The sequence below is a fragment of the Eucyclogobius newberryi genome, unplaced genomic scaffold (assembly GCF_026437365.1).
Source record: "Eucyclogobius newberryi isolate DKJ021-1_F unplaced genomic scaffold, fEucNew1.0.hap1 SCAF_11, whole genome shotgun sequence".
NCBI classification, from domain to species: Eukaryota; Metazoa; Chordata; class Actinopteri; order Gobiiformes; family Gobiidae; genus Eucyclogobius; species Eucyclogobius newberryi.
Window position 1 is genome coordinate 29362750 of NW_027315735.1, and position 20283 is coordinate 29383032.

General features: G+C 44.9%; 1 protein-coding gene across 1 annotated transcript; it reads left to right on the forward strand.

Annotated features, from left to right (window-relative positions):
• The first annotated feature begins 4784 nt into the window (after positions 1 to 4784).
• On the forward strand, positions 4785 to 19552 carry zc4h2 (zinc finger, C4H2 domain containing). Its single transcript, XM_072439852.1, has 5 exons — positions 4785 to 4893; positions 7167 to 7338; positions 7433 to 7605; positions 16543 to 16705; positions 19108 to 19552. Exons 1-5 carry the CDS (start codon positions 4841 to 4843, stop codon positions 19219 to 19221), a joined length of 675 nt encoding a protein of 224 aa, XP_072295953.1. The 5' UTR covers positions 4785 to 4840; the 3' UTR covers positions 19222 to 19552.
• Positions 19553 to 20283: the final 731 nt, after the last annotated feature.

Sequence of the window (20283 nt, forward strand, 5' to 3'; positions counted from 1 at the left end):
ACTCGTCGCAGGGCCTCATTTATGCATGCCATATTTGACTCTATATATGTATTATAAGATAAGATAATCCTTTATTGTCCACACATGGGGAAATTTCATTGTTGCAACGCAGGTAGATACAGAGGTAGATACAGAGGAAAAGGACTGATTACTTATATTAGGCCCTAATACATAAATAGAGTCAAATATGGCATGCATAAATGAGTAAATTACTAATAAAATAAGGTAAACAATACAAAAACAAACTTGTACAGAGATATTTACATTTACAGATGGTCAGAAATAGTGCAGCGAGAAACACATGGTCCAGTTCTAACACGTCATCATTCATGCATTCACCAGGCGCGCGGGGCTTCACGGAGGCTTTGATCATCATTAGTCATCATTCAAATCAAATCATCCATCCATCCACCCATTTTCTACCGCTTGTTCCCTTTTGGGGTCGCGGGTGACTGGAGCCTATCCCAGTGACTTCGGGCCTTAGGCAGGGTACACCCTGGACAGTGGCCAACTCGTCGCAGGGCCTCATTTATGCATGCCATATTTGACTCTATATATGTATTATAAGATAAGATAAGATAATCCTTTATTGTCCACACATGGGGAAATTTCATTGTTGCAACGCAGGTAGATACAGAGGTAGATACAGAGGAAAAGGACTGATTACTTATATTAGGCCATTTTCTACCGCTTGTTCCCTTTTGGGGTCGCGGGTGACTGGAGCCTATCCCAGTGACTTCGGGCCTTAGGCAGGGTACACCCTGGACAGTGGCCAACTCGTCGCAGGGCCTCATTTATGCATGCCATATTTGACTCTATATATGTATTATAAGATAAGATAAGATAATCCTTTATTGTCCACACATGGGGAAATTTCATTGTTGCAACGCAGGTAGATACAGAGGTAGATACAGAGGAAAAGGACTGATTACTTATATTAGGCCATTTTCTACCGCTTGTTCCCTTTTGGGGTCGCGGGTGACTGGAGCCTATCCCAGTGACTTCGGGCCTTAGGCGGGGTACACCCTGGACAGTGGCCAACTCGTCGCAGGGCTGACACAGAGACATAGACTTTACAGACAGTTCACTCTCACATTCATTCACTAGGGCCAATTTAGAGTCACCAATTTTGCCTAACACATGCATGTCTTTGGACGGTGGGAGGAAGCCAGAGAACCTGGAGAGAACATGCAGACTCCACCCAGAGAGATCATGTGATGTTGGTCTGGTCCGGGAATCGAACCCATGATATCCTTCTTGGGAGGCAAGAGCGCTAACCGCCTTTGCCACCGTGCACCCCCAAATCAAATCAAATCAATTTATTTTTGTAAGGCCCAAAATCACAACAACAGTTGCCTCTGCCACAGGGAGAAATATATCAACAATGTCTGTGGTGGCGATGAAGTCAGACAATGTCTGTGGTGGCGAGGGACGATGTCCCAGGGTCCTCTGTCCTTAGACTCTCCTTCTCGGCCAGGAAAAACTACAAAAAAAACCTCTTTGGGAAAAAAGCGTAGAAACCTGGAGGAGTTCCAGTGAAGGAGAGATCCGACTCTCACAGACGGACACGAGGAGACTGGAGCTGGACCCACTCTTCAGGCAGATGAGGGACCGTCTGAGTCGAGCTGGACCCACTCTTCAGGCAGATGAGGGACCGTCTGAGTCGAGCTGGACCCACTCTTCAGGCAGATGAGGGACCGTCTGAGTCGAGCTGGACCCACTCTTCAGGCAGATGAGGGACCGTCTGAGTCGAGCTGGACCCACTCTTCAGGCAGATGAGGGACCGTCTGAGTCGAGCTGGACCCACTCTTCAGGCAGATGAGGGACCGTCTGAGTCGAGCTGGACCCACTCTTCAGGCAGATGAGGGACCGACTGAGGCGAACTGGACCCACTCTTCAGGCAGATGAGGGACCGTCTGAGGCGAGCTGGACCCACTCTTCAGGCAGATGAGGGACCGACTGAGGCGAACTGGACCCACTCTTCAGGCAGATGAGGGACCGTCTGAGTCGAGCTGGATCCACTCTTCAGGCAGATGAGGGACCGTCTGAGTCGAACTGGACCCACTCTTCAGGCAGATGAGGGACCGTCTGAGTCGAACTGGACCCACTCTTCAGGCAGATGAGGGACCGTCTGAGTCGAGCTGGACCCACTCTTCAGGCAGATGAGGGACCGACTGAGGCGAACTGGACCCACTCTTCAGGCAGATGAGGGACCGTCTGAGTAGAACTGGACCCACTCTTCAGGCAGATGAGGGACCGTCTGAGGCGAGCTGGACCCACTCTTCAGGCAGATGAGGGACCGACTGAGGCGAGCTGGACCCACTCTTCAGGCAGATGAGGGACCGTCTGAGTCGAGCTGGACCCACTCTTCAGGCAGATGAGGGACCGTCTGAGTCGAACTGGACCCACTCTTCAGGCAGATGAGGGACCGTCTGAGTCGAACTGGACCCACTCTTCAGGCAGATGAGGGACCGTCTGAGTCGAACTGGACCCACTCTTCAGGCAGATGAGGGACCGTCTGAGGCGAGCTGGACCCACTCTTCAGGCAGATGAGGGACCGTCTGAGTCGAGCTGGACCCACTCTTCAGGCAGATGAGGGACCGACTGAGGCGAGCTGGACCCACTCTTCAGGCAGATGAGGGACCGACTGAGGCGAACTGGACCCACTCTTCAGGCAGATGAGGGACCGTCTGAGGCGAGCTGGACCCACTCTTCAGGCAGATGAGGGACCGACTGAGGCGAACTGGACCCACTCTTCAGGCAGATGAGGGACCGTCTGAGTCGAACTGGACCCACTCTTCAGGCAGATGAGGGACCGTCTGAGTCGAACTGGACCCACTCTTCAGGCAGATGAGGGACCGACTGAGGCGAACTGGACCCACTCTTCAGGCAGATGAGGGACCGTCTGAGTCGAACTGGACCCACTCTTCAGGCAGATGAGGGACCGTCTGAGTCGAGCTGGACCCACTCTTCAGGCAGATGAGGGACCGTTTGAGGCGAGCTGGACCCACTCTTCAGGCAGATGAGGGACCGTCTGAGTCGAGCTGGACCCACTCTTCAGGCAGATGAGGGACCGACTGAGGCGAGCTGGACCCACTCTTCAGGCAGATGAGGGACCGACTGAGGCGAACTGGACCCACTCTTCAGGCAGATGAGGGACCGTCTGAGGCGAGCTGGACCCACTCTTCAGGCAGATGAGGGACCGACTGAGGCGAACTGGACCCACTCTTCAGGCAGATGAGGGACCGTCTGAGTCGAACTGGACCCACTCTTCAGGCAGATGAGGGACCGTCTGAGTCGAACTGGACCCACTCTTCAGGCAGATGAGGGACCGACTGAGGCGAACTGGACCCACTCTTCAGGCAGATGAGGGACCGTCTGAGTCGAACTGGACCCACTCTTCAGGCAGATGAGGGACCGTCTGAGTCGAACTGGACCCACTCTTCAGGCAGATGAGGGACCGTCTGAGTCGAGCTGGACCCACTCTTCAGGCAGATGAGGGACCGACTGAGGCGAACTGGACCCACTCTTCAGGCAGATGAGGGACCGTCTGAGTCGAACTGGACCCACTCTTCAGGCAGATGAGGGACCGTCTGAGGCGAGCTGGACCCACTCTTCAGGCAGATGAGGGACCGACTGAGGCGAGCTGGACCCACTCTTCAGGCAGATGAGGGACCGTCTGAGTCGAGCTGGACCCACTCTTCAGGCAGATGAGGGACCGTCTGAGTCGAACTGGACCCACTCTTCAGGCAGATGAGGGACCGTCTGAGTCGAACTGGACCCACTCTTCAGGCAGATGAGGGACCGTCTGAGTCGAACTGGACCCACTCTTCAGGCAGATGAGGGACCGTCTGAGGCGAGCTGGACCCACTCTTCAGGCAGATGAGGGACCGTCTGAGTCGAGCTGGACCCACTCTTCAGGCAGATGAGGGACCGACTGAGGCGAGCTGGACCCACTCTTCAGGCAGATGAGGGACCGACTGAGGCGAACTGGACCCACTCTTCAGGCAGATGAGGGACCGTCTGAGGCGAGCTGGACCCACTCTTCAGGCAGATGAGGGACCGACTGAGGCGAACTGGACCCACTCTTCAGGCAGATGAGGGACCGTCTGAGTCGAACTGGACCCACTCTTCAGGCAGATGAGGGACCGTCTGAGTCGAACTGGACCCACTCTTCAGGCAGATGAGGGACCGACTGAGGCGAACTGGACCCACTCTTCAGGCAGATGAGGGACCGTCTGAGTCGAACTGGACCCACTCTTCAGGCAGATGAGGGACCGTCTGAGTCGAGCTGGACCCACTCTTTAGGCAGATGAGGGACCGACTGAGGCGAGCTGGACCCACTCTTCAGGCAGATGAGGGACCGACTGAGGCGAACTGGACCCACTCTTCAGGCAGATGAGGGACCGTCTGAGTCGAACTGGACCCACTCTTCAGGCAGATGAGGGACCGTCTGAGTCGAGCTGGACCCACTCTTTAGGCAGATGAGGGACCGTCGGAGGCGATCATTACGCGTGAGGAAATGGGCCCTCACACGCGCCGGGGCCCTCCTGCTGCGCGCCTATGTGCCGCGGGGGCCCCGTGGGAAGGGGGGGACAAAGCGGTCTCGTGAGGCGCGCTGACACGGGGGACTCACGTAAGCACGCACGCACGCACGCGGGCGCACGTAAAAGCGAGCGCGGTCACGTGACACCTCCCCCCCTGCTCCAGCTGCGCGTTCATGTGTCCTATTGTGTTTTGGATCAACACACGGGGGCCAGACCACCACCGACGGGCCCGCGCTACGGAAAACACAGACTCGTGCCAACAAACGCCGCGACTTCCACAACCCCCCACAACCATGACGGACGAGCAGGAAATCATGTGCAAACTGGAGAGTATCCTGGAAATACGGTACGGAAACACGTTAACGCGGCGCGGTGTTATTAGCCGGTTATTAGCTAGTTAGCGCTATCCCGGGACTTGGCTTTTGTTACCGCGTTAGCCGCAGCTAGCCGCAGTTAGCCTCCTCTTTCCTTTTTCCGTGGCTTCTTCTTCTCGCCTTTCTTTAATCGTTCGCCTTTGCGTAAGAGCATAAACACGGCGCGTTGTTTTGGGGGAAAGAGAGAGAGAGAGACAAGGGGAATTCGGTGAGATCATGCGCCGCGTCCAGATGTGCATCCGCTACACGCCAGATGTGAGGCATCCATGACCCGCGGGGGGAAGCTACGAGCTACTTAGCAACGCACACAGCGCCCTGTCAGAAACACGCAGAGGGCGAATAACAGAGCGGATACTTGTCCTTTTTTTTTTTTTTTTATCAATGAAAGAACAGATGCACGTGAGAAACTGGTTATTACTCTGTTACTGCGGGGTTTCTTTGAGGCTGTGGTGGTACTTGAGTGTCTTTGGGTCGTATTCATGCCCTTTTAGCTTCCTGTTTATCCTTAAGTTTAAGAATGATGAGACTTTATTAGGACATGTCATTGCAAATAATATTGACAAACAGATATTCCATCTTTTGCCGCGTGAAAAGTCAACAAGCTGAAACCTATGATTATGTATGTTTTATTACCTAGGATTTATGCCCAGGCAAATATGTGATGAGTTAAATGCTTCAGGGCTGCGACAAGTTAATCGTTTTAATCACAATGAATTGATTATTTTAATATTTGTCAACTAATGTAGTAATTTAATAATCGTTAGTTGTCTAAACACGGGTTCAAAAACAGGACATGAGCTGAGAAAAGAAGCTTTATGACTCAAATTGAGCCTCAATTGCCGGAAAATGACGTAAAATCGTAATTGAAATATGACGTAAAATGTGTAAATGTTGTGTATTTGATGAAAACACTCTTTAGTCAATTAATGTGCTCCACCAGGATCCTCAAACGGCTTCATCTGGGTCAAACTCAGTATATATCTGTTTAAGACTTGCGTTCTAAACTACTAATCGAAAGAATAATCGCTAGACTAATCGATTATCAGAATTATCGTTGTTGTCGCCTTAAAATGTTTTGGCAAAAGGTGCTACATTTTCACCACTCTGAAACCCATAAAAAGGCTTTTTATTTATTTATTCATTACAGTTTTGAGTTAGCATTAGCATTAGCGTCGGTGTAATTCCTCTTTCATCGCCAGGACGAAAATGTCTGTATTCAATTATACAAACAATAAAGAAAACCGCCAGTCCAAGGTTAAGGTCAACACTTTATTGACCCCGTAAATACATTTATGCCCTGCATTTGACCCGCCCGTCAATGCAACACTATGGAGAACAATCGGGACAAATGACCTACTAATTCTGTTTTGACTTCTGGTAACAATTTGAGCGCACTGAGGCAGAACAGAGTTATCACGAGCTACAGTTTGGTGAAGCAACTTTTCCATGTGTTTGTTATTTTTTAGGATTTAATGTGATCACTGGAAAAAACTCCCCTAGTTTGAAAACAAAATGCCTTAAAGAACACGCTTTCTAACAGTCCGGGGCTGTAGTCGACTAAAGAGATTCTCGCTCAACTCAAGACACGTCCTGTCAATCAGTTAGCTGACTAAAAAGGGGGCGTGGCCAGCTCTCTCGGCGCCATTGCATATCCTTTTGTATCTGATCCAAAATGCGCTCAAAAAAGCCACGACATGTGATTGTGAGTAATCATGTGAAACACAAGTTTAATCTGCCTTTTTATAATTATAATGAATACTAAAAAATACAACTAATTTGCTCCATATCTGGTACTTTCTGGTGTCGTCCCGTACAAATCCTAATAATCTTTCGACCAAGACGCCATCGACCGATTAATCGACTGAACGCCTGAAGGTTCTGCAGCGGCACCTTCACAAATCTGACATGAAAAGTGACACAGTGCACCTTTTGTTTTTGTCTTTATTGCACCTTTGTGCCTCAACCTGGCTGAAATAGGCTATTATTGTCAACCCACTTGCCTATGTATGTGTTTCAGCTTCCTGTTCATAGGTGACATGTTGAGGATGGATTATTTTCCTTTGCTAATTCCTAACGCCTCTTAAAATGCAAATAATACACTAAGCAATTAATAACTTATTCTGTTTTTAAACTAAATATACCACTGAGCTACGAGACGAAACCACAGGCTGCGACATATGTGATGAATATTGTTTTTTATTGAATTAACGAAGCGGTTGGCGTTTTCGTCTTCGTTCGCTCACAGCAACAAGACCGTCCAGATGCAGAAGATCAAAGCTCGTCTCAAGAACGAGTTTGAGTCGCTGGAGTCGGAGGAAAAGCATTTGAAGGAGTACAAACAAGAAATGGACCTCCTCTTGCAGGAGAAGATGGCACACGTCGAGGAGCTGAGGCTCATCCACGCCGACATCAATGTGGTAAGTGCGAAAAAACGCTTTGACTCTGACATAACGGACACGGTCGTCGCGCCGATAACTGCCAAACCTTGCGTTGTCTTTTTTTGTGCGACAGATGGAGAGCACGATCAAGCAGTCTGAGAACGATCTGAACAAATTGCTCGAAACCACTCGCCGCCTCCACGACGAGTACAAGCCCCTGAAAGAGCACGTCGACGCCCTGAGGATGACTCTGGGGCTGCACCGTCTGCCCAACCTCAACGAGGAAGAGGAGAAGCTTTCACTGGAGTAAGTGCTATTCTGTGACGCAGCGGTGCAGTTTGGTGTGGTCCCGGCGCGCTACACGGCGAAATGAAAAGATTTGTTCTGTCAACTGGACGAGAGGTTTTAGAGTGGGCTAAAAAATCCAGCTATCCAGCTAAAAAATGCATAATAGAGAAGAAAAAAACATAAGTCGCACTGGTGTATAAGTCGCATTTTTGGGGGAAATTTATTTGATAAAATCCAAGACCAAGAACAGACATTTCATCTTGAAATGCAATTTAGAATAATAACAGATTAGAGAACATGGTGAATAGGTGTACGTATGCTAACGTAGCACCTTCAGCTACATGACGCACGGACAGAACTGTGGTAAGTGTCTGGTATGTTAACGTAACATATGAACAGTTATTCAGATAACTATAGCATAAAGAACATGCTAACAAGTTTACCAAAGCATCAGTTTTACCCCAAATCACTAAATCCATTGAATTCTTTCTCTGTGTCACTTCTAAACAACTCCCCAAACTCCGGAGGTAGAAGAAGTGCTGATTCTTCTTCTGCGTTGCTTAGAGCCTAGAGCGCCCTCTTGTGGTTGTCAGTGTGAAAATAACAAATAATATCACACATAAGTCGCTCTGAAGTATAAGTCGCACACCGGCCAAAACTATGAAAAAAGGTGTAAGTTATAGTCCGGAAAATACTGTAGTTTCTTCAGTTCTGACACATCGGCGGTGGTAAGGAGACTGGCTGAAATATCTAAATACACTGAAACTAACACACCCTAGTTTAGAGGAAGGAGTATATGTTAGTTGCAGTACCCGGCGGTGTTAACTGTCCCCCCCCCCTGAGTCATCATTTACATAATCGTCCATGACAGCGGTGGGCTACTCGAGCGTCAAATCAACTCAGAGGTGCCGCATGACTCCTGCGACGCACCAGGCGGCCAATCAGAACGCTCGCTGTGCCTGCGTACGCGCAACTCGGTCAAAAGGCATCAAAGTGCAGCGAGGACCGATCGGTTTATCCACAGAGACTATACGGGCAACTTACTAAAAAGGGCTCGGGACAGCTTGATAAAGGTCAGCAGAGACATGCGCACAGGGTCTAATATGATTGTTTTTTGTCCTAGTAAATAAATACACAGACATTGAATTCATCAGCGCTCCCAGGCCATGATTTACTCCACGGCAGCTCAAAGGGTTTAAGTCTGCGTCGGTGCACGTCAGAACAGGTCAGGACGCAGGCCCGACTATAAAGTTTAACCAGCCTTAACGCACCATCTAGCACTTAACACAGCACATTAACGTCGCCCGATTACTTTGCAGTCTATTTTTAACTTGAGACATGCTGTTGAGGCGTACAGTTTGATACATGGTTGTCAAAATTCACAATTACAAATACCGTAATTTCCGGAGTATAAGTCGCACCAGCCAAAAAATGCATAACAGAGAAGAATAAAACATAGATAAGTCGCACTGGAGTATGAAATGCGGTTGCAAGTGTGAAAGTAACAAATAATATCGCATATAAGTCGCTCCGGAGTATAAGTATATAAGTATAGATATAAGTATAAGTCGCACCCCGACCAAAACTATGAAAAAAGGTGCAACTTATATAGTCCGGAAGCGACTTATATGTGTATTATTTGTTATTTTCACACATTTCATACTCCAGTACAACTTATATGTTATGTTATAAGTTTTTTTCTTCTCTATTAAGCATTTTTTGGCTGGTGCGACTTATAGTCCGGAAAATACGGTAATGCTAAAAGACCATTTAGAAAAGTGTTGGGAGGACATTTTTCCACAAAACAGTATTTGGTGGATTTTGGTGAGTTTTGGATGCATTTTGTGTCACATCCTACTGACTAGTGCTGATTTTGTATAATATGAGGACAAACAATTATTTTCCACTGCTGTTATAATTATACTGGGCAGATGTGTCGCCTCCACCCTCCACACAGGGCCATTGTTCACCTGTCGCTGTTCACTTGCTGCTGATGAATTGTGTCAAATCAAATGAATCGTGGGGGGCGGGGCATGCAGCAGGTAGACCAGTGAGAGCCGAAGCCAAGCTGTGGCAAATCGCAGCGCTTCAGTCCACGTGGAGTTTTGAAACGTGGTCAGCAGGGGAGATGGCTACAACTCTATACACCACATTGTCTCACTGCTGTACAATAAACACTACAGAGGTGTATTTCCCACTGGACAGAACATGTAGAACGGTTTTGTTTTGTTTTGTTTGCTCCTTATCGAGTAACTCCTTCCATTACGTCAGGGGAAAAAAAGAGGCCAATAATTGCTGCGCCAACACTGACATCACAATAATAGTTATGAAATGAATTACATATAAAACAGGTTTAAAAGTACATAATTAAAATATTAAGGCATTGTCGTCACTGCTGTGTCTAAACTAGACCTAAACCTAAACACCACACACTCCTGGTTTACCCAAGTCCAAACTACAATTTAACTAAAAGAGAGTGTTTAATTGTTTTCTTAACATTCTCTTATATTTGTTATCTTACCAGTCTCAACAAGTTTGGTTCAATTAGAGCCAAGCAACAAAATAATTATCCACCATCATGATTTTTTTTTGTCCTTATAAAGATAAGATAAGATAACCTTTATGTGTCTCACAATGGGGAAATTCAAATGTCGCAACACAGATTAGGCACATAAACAGATTAGGCACAAAAGTATAATAATAATATATATATTTTTAAAAAACGTCTTATACCCCTAATAACAATACCACTTATTTCTGTCCATATAACAGGTGTAAACACCTGTTATATGGACAGAAAATATTGCACCAGGATGATTGCCATTACGTCACAGTATTGCACATGTTTATGACAGTATTGCACATGATTATGACAGTATTGCACATGATTATGACAGTATTCCACGTGTTAATGACGGTATTGCACATGTTTATGACAGTATTGCACATGATTATGACAGTATTGCACATGTTTATGACAGTATTCCACATGTTTATGACAGTATTGCACATGATTATGACAGTATTCCACATGTTTATGACAGTATTGCACGTGTTTATGACAGTATTGCACATGTTTATGACAGTATTGCACATGATTATGACAGTATTCCACGTGTTAATGACAGTATTGCACATGTCTATGACAGTATTGCACATGATTATGACAGTATTGCACATGTTTATGACAGTATTCCACATGTTTATGACAGTATTGCACATGATTATGACAGTATTCCACATGTTTATGACAGTATTGCACGTGATTATGACAGTATTGCACAGGATTATGATAGTATTGCACATATTTGACAGTATTGCACATGTTTATGACAGTATTGCACATGTTTATGACAGTATTGCACATGTTTATGACAGTATTGCACATGTTTATGACAGTATTCCACATGTTTATGACAGATTTGCACATGTTTATGACAGTATTGCACATGATTATGACAGTATTCCACATGTTTATGACAGTATTGCACATGATTATGATAGTATTCCACATGTTTATGACAGTATTGCACATGTTTATGACAGTATTGCACATGTTTATGACAGTATTCCACATGATTATGACAGTATTGCACATGATTATGACAGTATTCCACATGTTTATGACAGTATTGCACATGTTTATGACAGTATTGCACATGTTTATGACAGTATTCCACATGATTATGACAATATTCCACATGTTTATGACAGTATTGCACATGTTTATGACAGTATTCCACATGATTATGACAATATTCCACATGTTTATGACAGTATTGCACATGTTTATGACAGTATTCCACATGATTATGACAATATTCCACATGTTTATGACAGTATTGCACATGATTATGACAATATTCCACATGTTTATGACAGTATTGCACATGATTATGACAGTATTCCACATGATTATGACAGTATTCCACATGTTTATGACAGTATTGCACATGTTTATGACAGTATTGCACATGTTTATGACAGTATTGCACATGTTTATGACAGTATTCCACATGATTATGACAATATTCCACATGTTTATGACAGTATTGCACTTGAATGGCTTCCGATATAAAAGTTACGAACATGAGACAAACTTTCAATAATTACTGCTTAAAACAACAAACATAAAACATAATTCCTTCTTCCAAAGCATGAAATCTGCAACAAACCACATGCTTTTACTAACAGAGGACCGACTATAAACCTCTTAACTTAATTTAAGAGACCCACACATATGTTGGACGATCAGAGACAGCTGAATTCCCATTTCGAAATCCCAAAGTAGACATTTTCCAATCATTGTTCGAACGCACCGGGAGGAGACGAACGAGCCACGAAAACCATTAACCGAGAGCGTTGCGACACAGGACGTGTATTCAGTAACCCGCGGCGCCCTCTCACCTCACCATTAGCGGATGACCTACAGTTAAGCCCCGCGAGTGGCACAAGCATTCACAAAATATAAGTCGAGTGTCTGATGATAGCGTTTGTCATTTGTCGTGGTCGCGGCCAGGTCCGGCCTCGCGGAGCGATGCACCAGAACATGCCTTTATGCTCTCGCCCGGGCTGCGCCAGCAACTGCAACTCTACCGGTTATATCCGTGCACAATATCCATGTACAATTTGTTATATCGTTTAGAAAGGCCATGATATTTTGTCGTATTTTTAGCGCTGCGAGATATCTGAAATGTGGCTGTCACGTACTGCGATTTTGAGATCATTGCAATAGTTCAATAGTACTTTTTGATCATTTCAGTTCAATTAACAACTGAAATTGTTACCAATTATGGTCATGCCTCAATGTTTTAGTTGGGGGATGTCCAAACTATGGCCCGAGGGTCAAATGCGGCCCTCAGGCTTCCAGCTAAAATGGCCCAAACAACAAAAAATATAACTTTTTACTGTAAAATTGGAAAAAAATTGCGACGATAACCTAAATAACACACATTTTGATAAGATACAGACCACATATCAATGTTTCAAGCCTTATTAAAGGTGTGGAGGCTCATCAAAACACCAAAATGTGGCCCTCAGTGAAAAAGGTTTGGACACCTCTGTTTTAGTGGAACCATGTCCAAATAACATAATAGAGACAAAACCAAGGCTAAATCAAGGCTAGTTTATATTGACTGAATAAGGCTGCTTTTTCCCACATTTTGCCTGTTAAGAAATGTCTGTTAGACCCGTTTGGTTTTATTCTCATACTTTTGAGTTATACCGTGCAGCTTTTGTATATTTCACAGTGACATTTATGATTTAAATATGCTGTAAAAAAACAAACTTGAATTGAATAGTAAATATATTTCTTATCCTGAATATATATATATATTTTTAACGCCTGCAATTTTGTATTAGGAAGATACCGTATTTTCCGGACTATAAGTCGCACCGGAGTATAAGTCTCACCAGCCAAAAAGTGCATCATAGAGAAGAAAAAAACATGTTTAAGTCGCACTGGAGTATGAAATGCGGTTGCAAGTGTGAAAATAACAGATAATATCACATACACGTTGCTCCAGAGTATGAGTATATAAGTATAAATATAAGTCGCACCCCGGCCAAAACTATGAAAAAAGGTGCGACTTATAGTCCGGAAAATACAGTACATGCATTTCTCAGTAATCAAGTCACAATAGCAGTTTGGATGAAGTCAAACGGTTGCATGAGACGACCTCACCGTATATATTGCTTTATTTTGAGCATTTTACAGCCAAATAAACGCACCAATAAACCGCCCCGGTCTTTTTCTTAACCTGGGCCGTCTCTATTTTCCCGAAAACCTCGAAAAACGACTCGGGCAACTGTGCCAAGTGGCCAACGGAGCTGCCGCCTGGGCGAACACGTACGCCACGCCCGGCTGCAAATATGCCAAGCCGCGGCGCGTCTACATGAAATGACGCGAGGTAATGTAACTCTAGCACCGGATCGCATAAATAGCGGCGGTGATGATGGTGGCGGCGAATGACGCAGATTATCGCCGTGCGTGGTTTTATTGGTGAAGAAAGCGTCAGCCGGCGGGTTTTGGCCCGGCGACCGCCCCCCTGGAGAAACCTCTGGATTGGGCGGTCGCGTAGCTCCGGTGTCAAGGTCAAATTGTGATTCATTAGCTTGTCGTCAACATGTTTTCCTTTTTTTTTTCTTTTTTTTTTTTGCGCCCCACTCCAGAGTTCAAACTTCAGTCAGGAATCAAAGTAATGTGACCCTGGTTTTATAGTGGCCATAAAAGAGACGGAGCGGAGTGGCGTGCCCGCTGCCTGTCTCCTTTAATTGCTCTGTACACTAGAACAACTTTGTGGACTTGTGTTCTTAGCTTCCTTTCACTTTTTACGACAACAACTGCCAATGGAAACACTTGAAACACTCAGGCCCGTGTGTGTAATAATATTTGCTTTATCTCGCGGAAAAACTTGCAAACAGTAGCAGTGATACAGCAAACGTTGGCTCAAGTGCGGGAACTGTGTCAAGTTTCTACTACAAAGATATATATTTTTTTTCAACGTCCAACAGCTAATTGTGGCAAGCCAACCGCATAACCGCAATCAAACTCTGAAAATAGCATGCGAAAAGTGCTTTTATAACGCAGACAGTGGCTTTATTCACTCAAAATATCACAAAATGATAAATAATTTGAGATTTTCTGCAATAATACGCCTCATTTGTAAATATTTCTTTCTCAAAGCGCACATTTCAACCATTTACCGTATTTTCCGGACTGTAAGTCGCACCTTTTTTCATAGTTTTGGCTGGGGTGCGACTTATATTTATACTTATATACTTATACTCCGAAGCGACTTATATGTGATATTATTTGTTATTTTCACACTTGCAATCGCATTTCATACTCCAGTGCATACTCTCTATTATGCATTTTTTTTTGGCTGGTGCGACTTATAGTCCGAACAATACAGTATTTGGCTGATAATGTATTTAAAATGTCTCGTAAGTGACAGCGCTAGTAATGATATCGAGGAAAACATGCAAGCAAAATAAAGTTTCCACAAAGATTCGATTTTTTAACAAATAATATGCGACTAAGTGGAATGATTAGTATTTGTAGCAGTTGTAGTGTTACTGCAGTAGTAGTATAAACTTTAATTGGATCATTATTCCACTTCAGGCCATTTGCTGTAACTAAAAAATCGTCTCGACTTTGACGACGTTGACAATGTACTGTATTTTCCTGAGTATAAGTCGCACCAGCCAAAAAATGCATAATAGAGAAGAAAAAAACATATATAAGTCGCACTGGAGTATGAAATGTGGTTGCAAGTGTGAAAATAACAAATAATATCACATATAAGTCGCTCCGGAGTATAAGTATATAAGTATAAATATAAGTATATCACACCCCGGCCAAAACTATGAAAAAAGGTGCGACTTATAGTTCAGAAGATACGGTATTTGAAGTAAAGATGATTTGCGCTTAAGCAGGGGGGTTCTCGGATGACCTTGTTGGTGGAAGGCACTTTCAGACTGGAGAAAATGAAAAAAAAGTTGTAACTTCTCAGCGCTTTGTCGTCCTCTCACCGCGTCGCAGAAGTAATCCCGGAGTCTTTTTCTTCCTTTTTACATCTTCCATTGTAATTGTCCCCGCGAGGTGCGAGCAGTGTACACAAAAATTAAATCACACCTCGACATCCCGCCAAAGCGACATACAGTATTGGTGCAAAACGAGCACTCCCGACGCCGCACCACGGGACGAAAACCCGGGCGGAAATATTACCCGATGTTTGGACAAGTGCGAGATGATGTTTCTTTGACTTTGAATTCCCCGCATGTTGACTAAGCTTTATTAGCTTTAAGGATTAAGGCCGCAATTGAATAGTAAACATCACTCCCGATATTGAAATGCTTGCAAACTATTTTAGGAGAAACTGGGGAGTGTAATGAAAGTCGATATCCTTATCTTCCCTCTTTGTTTGGGAATAAGCCAATTAAAGCATGAAGGCCACAACGCCCACGCACATGCACACATGCACACACACACACACACACACACATGCACACACGCACACACACACATGCACACACACGCACACACACTCACATGCACGCACACACACACGCACACACATGCACACACACACGCACACACATGCACACGCACACACGCACATGCACACACACACGCTAACACACATGCACACACACAAGCACATGCACACACACACACACTAACACGCACACACATGAACACACACAAGCACATGCACACACACACACTAACACGCACACACATGCACACATGCACACACACAAGCACATGCACACACACACACTAACACGCACACACATGCACACGCTAACACACACACATGCACATGCACACACACACACACTAACACGCACACACATGAACACACACAAGCACATGCACACACACACACTAACACGCACACACATGCACACATGCACACACACAAGCACATGCACACACACACACTAACACGCACACACATGCACACGCTAACACACACACATGCACACGCTAACACGCACACACATGCACACACACAAGCACATGCACACACACACACTAACACGCACACACATGCACACATGCACACACACAAGCACATGCACACACACACACTAACACGCACACACATGCACACACACAAGCACATGCACACACACACACTAACACACACACACATGCACACGCTAACACACACACATGCACACGCTAACACACACACACACGCTAACACACACACGGTAACACACACACGCTAACACACACACACACACAGACTTTACATTGTACTCCCACGTTTGAGTTCCTCCCTCAAACAGACGTGCAGATTGAGTTTCTTTTGTGTTCGTTTTTGACACCGCACAACAACACGAGCCCCTGTTGGGATAATCTCTGACTGTGATATGATTCGTCAGCTCTGAATAAGAATCACAGCACGGCGTGTGTGTGTTTGTGTGTGTGTTTGTATGCAGTTACTTCGAGAAGCAAAAGGCAGAGTGGCAGAAGGAGCCGCACGAGCCCGCCATCCCGGAGTCCCTGGCGGCTGCAGCGGCCGCCGCGCAACAGCTCCAGGTCTCCAGGAAGCAAGACGCCCGCCAGACCGCCACCTTCAGGCAGCAGCCCCCGCCCATGAAGGTAAAGAACGGTCTGGGATCCACAGAACACACGCAGATTCAATTATTTATGAAGCGTGAGCGATTACGGTCACGGCCTCGACATCAGATTTGTTTATTTCCGCGTGAAACTGAAGCTCGTCGGCCGTCCGGCATTTAGAACAGAAAATAAACTTCCCTCACTTCAGATTAACGGGGTTTAGTGCTTCGCTCATCCATTCTGCAGGAATCCACAATGTTTTTCGATGAGGTGGTTTTTCCTGGTCCGCAGCCGTGTTTGTCTTGACACGGACGGACCATGCGCGTCCCTGAATATCCAATCCACCTGTCAATCACCTGAAGTCGACGACTGAACCAGACTGATTTAGATCTCTATGAAAATACAGACTGATACCATTCTGGACAGGCAAAAGAACTATGATTAATCACGAGAGATCAATACAAAGAGCTGTCGTTTAGTCGATTAACTGGTCATGTCTTTGTCAACCAAAATCTTCATTAATCGACTAATGATTTGAAACAACAGCAGGAAATTGAAGGCGTGAAGTTAGTGAAGTTTGAGTTTTAGCAGTGAACGGTTCAGATGAAGCTCTCTTTTTTTTTCAAATATACAAATACAGTCAGTTTACTAGAACTTCTTTGCATAAATAGTTCTTGAATAAACTTCTGTCTTGTTTTTTTGGTTCCAAATTAATCATAGATGTATTTATATGTCAATGAATCGATGCACAGGGCATGTTTCAGTCAACCAAGAAGCGCTAAATAAAATATAAAATCATTCGACATGACCCTCACGGTACATATAGTACACATACAGTACACATGTGGCTCAATAGTACACACGGTACTTCCCCATTTGTTCCGAAAATCCTGTTCCAGTCCTTCATTTCAGGTTCATTTTTGGGTTTTGATGAGGAAAGTGTGACCACGCCCGTAGTTCAATCGAATAAAATGTTACGTTTATCGATAATTATCATAAAAACATTGAAGGAAACACTCGTATTGGCTCCTCTGAAACCTAAAACACCCAAACTGTATCGACAACACTGCCCAAACTGGACGGCCGCCTCCCGAAATATCACTTGCATCACAACATAACGAGCCTCTCATGTGTTGATTCAATAGACAATCACGAGGCATTATCGGCTCAAGAAACATCCTCCTTTTGGGTTCAACGCTCGACACTCCTCAGGATCTTCACCAAAGTCACACCTAGTTTGCAAACAGAGCTAAGACTGCTAGAGGCACTTTACTAAGCACGGCTACTTAAGTGAGCTTTCGGGGACCAGATATGAGAGAAGAGATATGATCCAGCGCCTTTCTATTTAAATACAGCTCTATGTTCAAGCACAGGCACCTTTCCCCCCGCCTACGGCTCCCGTTGGCCACGCTCCGAGTGAGTGACAGGCGGAACTGACCAATTGAGATGCAGCAGACGGCTTTAGCCACTTCTTAATAGCATATAAAACGATACTAATGGCATGAATTGTGATGGAAACAGCATATCGGCCACAGCTACCTCCAACCGTATCATAATCACATGCGTTTTATAGCAATATTTACACGTGACGACTCAGAGAAGTAACACGATTGACCATTTGTTCCATTTTCGGGGTGGGAAAATTGCATTTTTTGGCAGAACATGATTTGGTAAACCATTAGGGATGGGACAAGATCTCACGCCACAAGATCTCGCAGGATTAGGTTGCAACAAGATTGTGCACGCACGGGGAAAATGATCTTGTGAGATTCTTTTTTTTCTGCTCCCATGTGCTTATGTTTGGCTTGGACAAAAACAGGGTCCGGCGCTGGCGAGATGGGCGCCGTGAGAAGCCGCGGTTATAAAAAGACGCGCCAGAAATAAATAAATAAAAAATAAAATAAATTGCGATGCCAAAATTGTGTATGATTAATGAATAGAATAAATAAAATAAATAGAATACATAAAATAGATAAAATAGATAAAATGAATAAAATAAATAAAATAAATAAAATAAATAAAATAAATAAAATAAATAAAATAAATAAAATAAATAAAATAAATAAAATAAATAAAAATAAAATAAATAAAAATAAAATAAATAGATTATATAAAAAAATATTGTTTCAGCACATAATTGTGTTAATTACTTTGACTTTTTTTGTCAATAATATAAGCTTTTTGTTTGTAGAACATTAGTGAATAATTTTTTAGATTGTATTTTGTATTTAGAGAAGTGAAACAAGACCATTCTTGCAGTATTGGTATCATCAAACTGTAAATTCATAAGAAATATCCAAAATGAAAATGCATAAACTCACAATTAGTCACCGGACCCTTGAATAATACAAGAAAAATCCCCACTTTGACGAGGCCCAAACACAGCGCCGTGATGCTGTGACGCTGCCTAAAGCACTTCTTCATTTCATCCCATTTTTCCCCAGGCTTGCTTATCGTGCCACCAGCAGATCCACCGCAACGCGCCCATCTGCCCGCTGTGCAAGGCCAAGAGCCGCTCCCGTAACCCGAAGAAGCCCAAGAGGAAGCCGGACGAGTAGAGCTCTGGAGCGTCGTCAGGGGCGGCAGCGTCAGGGGCGGCAGCGTCAGGGGCGGCAGCGTCAGGGGCGGCGGCGGCGTCAGGGGCGGCGGCCTCGCGACGGGGGGGAACGGCCCGGAACCAGCAGATCCGAGGCTGGCCAGGTACATTTACCGTCGCTCCCTGGCTGCGCTTGAACGCCCCGCGGGACCCCCCCCCCCCCTTCGATCAAACACGTAGCTGCCCTTTTGTCCGTGGCTGATCTCATTCTGTTTTTACCAGTGCTTAAAATAGGACGTGTTTCAAATGTAGTACGTACGACCTCCGTAAAAGGACTTCCTAACCGTGTCTGCGGAGGACGGGCGCCAAGAAAACTCGACCAACCGCTAATTTAGCTCATTTCTGTATCGTTAATGACCTATGATATCATAATACCGCGTGCCGTGCTTCCATCGTGATCGTTTTCCCGTGCCAAGGTCGAGATGTTGTGTGTTTAAAATAACCGAAAGACATTGTTGTTTTGATGTTTACGACGTGTTAGTGCTCTTTTTGTTTAACTTTATTATATTAGTGAAAATAAATGGCTGTTTTGTACTGATCCGGGGTGTTACGTGTTATTTCTTTATGTAAGTATTGCAGGCGTCGCCGGAGCGCCCACGTTGACTTTTTTACACTTTTGAGAGCAGAAGAGGGAGTAAATTAATTCAAGAGTTTGTAAGGTTAGCATTAAGGCAAAAAGACAAAAATGATTCACTCTTCTCTCTTGACAAGTAAACCAACATGGTACTTTTCCATTGATCTACAGCATTGTTACGTCTGCAGCTGGTTATTATTATTATTATCATGACTAAATAGTCTCGTTTCTGCCATTTTCTCAAGTATCCAGAATATAAAATAGCTGTTCTGATCCAGATTTTGGCTCCGGGTGCGGTGCGGTGTGATGGATTGCCTCGGAAAATATTGCAATAATTAAACGATGATACTTTCTTTACGCCACCGCCACGATAAGCAGAATGAAACCGCGCAGATGTGAGAAGCAAAACATGAATAAATGCATGAATAAACAGCGGAGTGAAGACGTTTA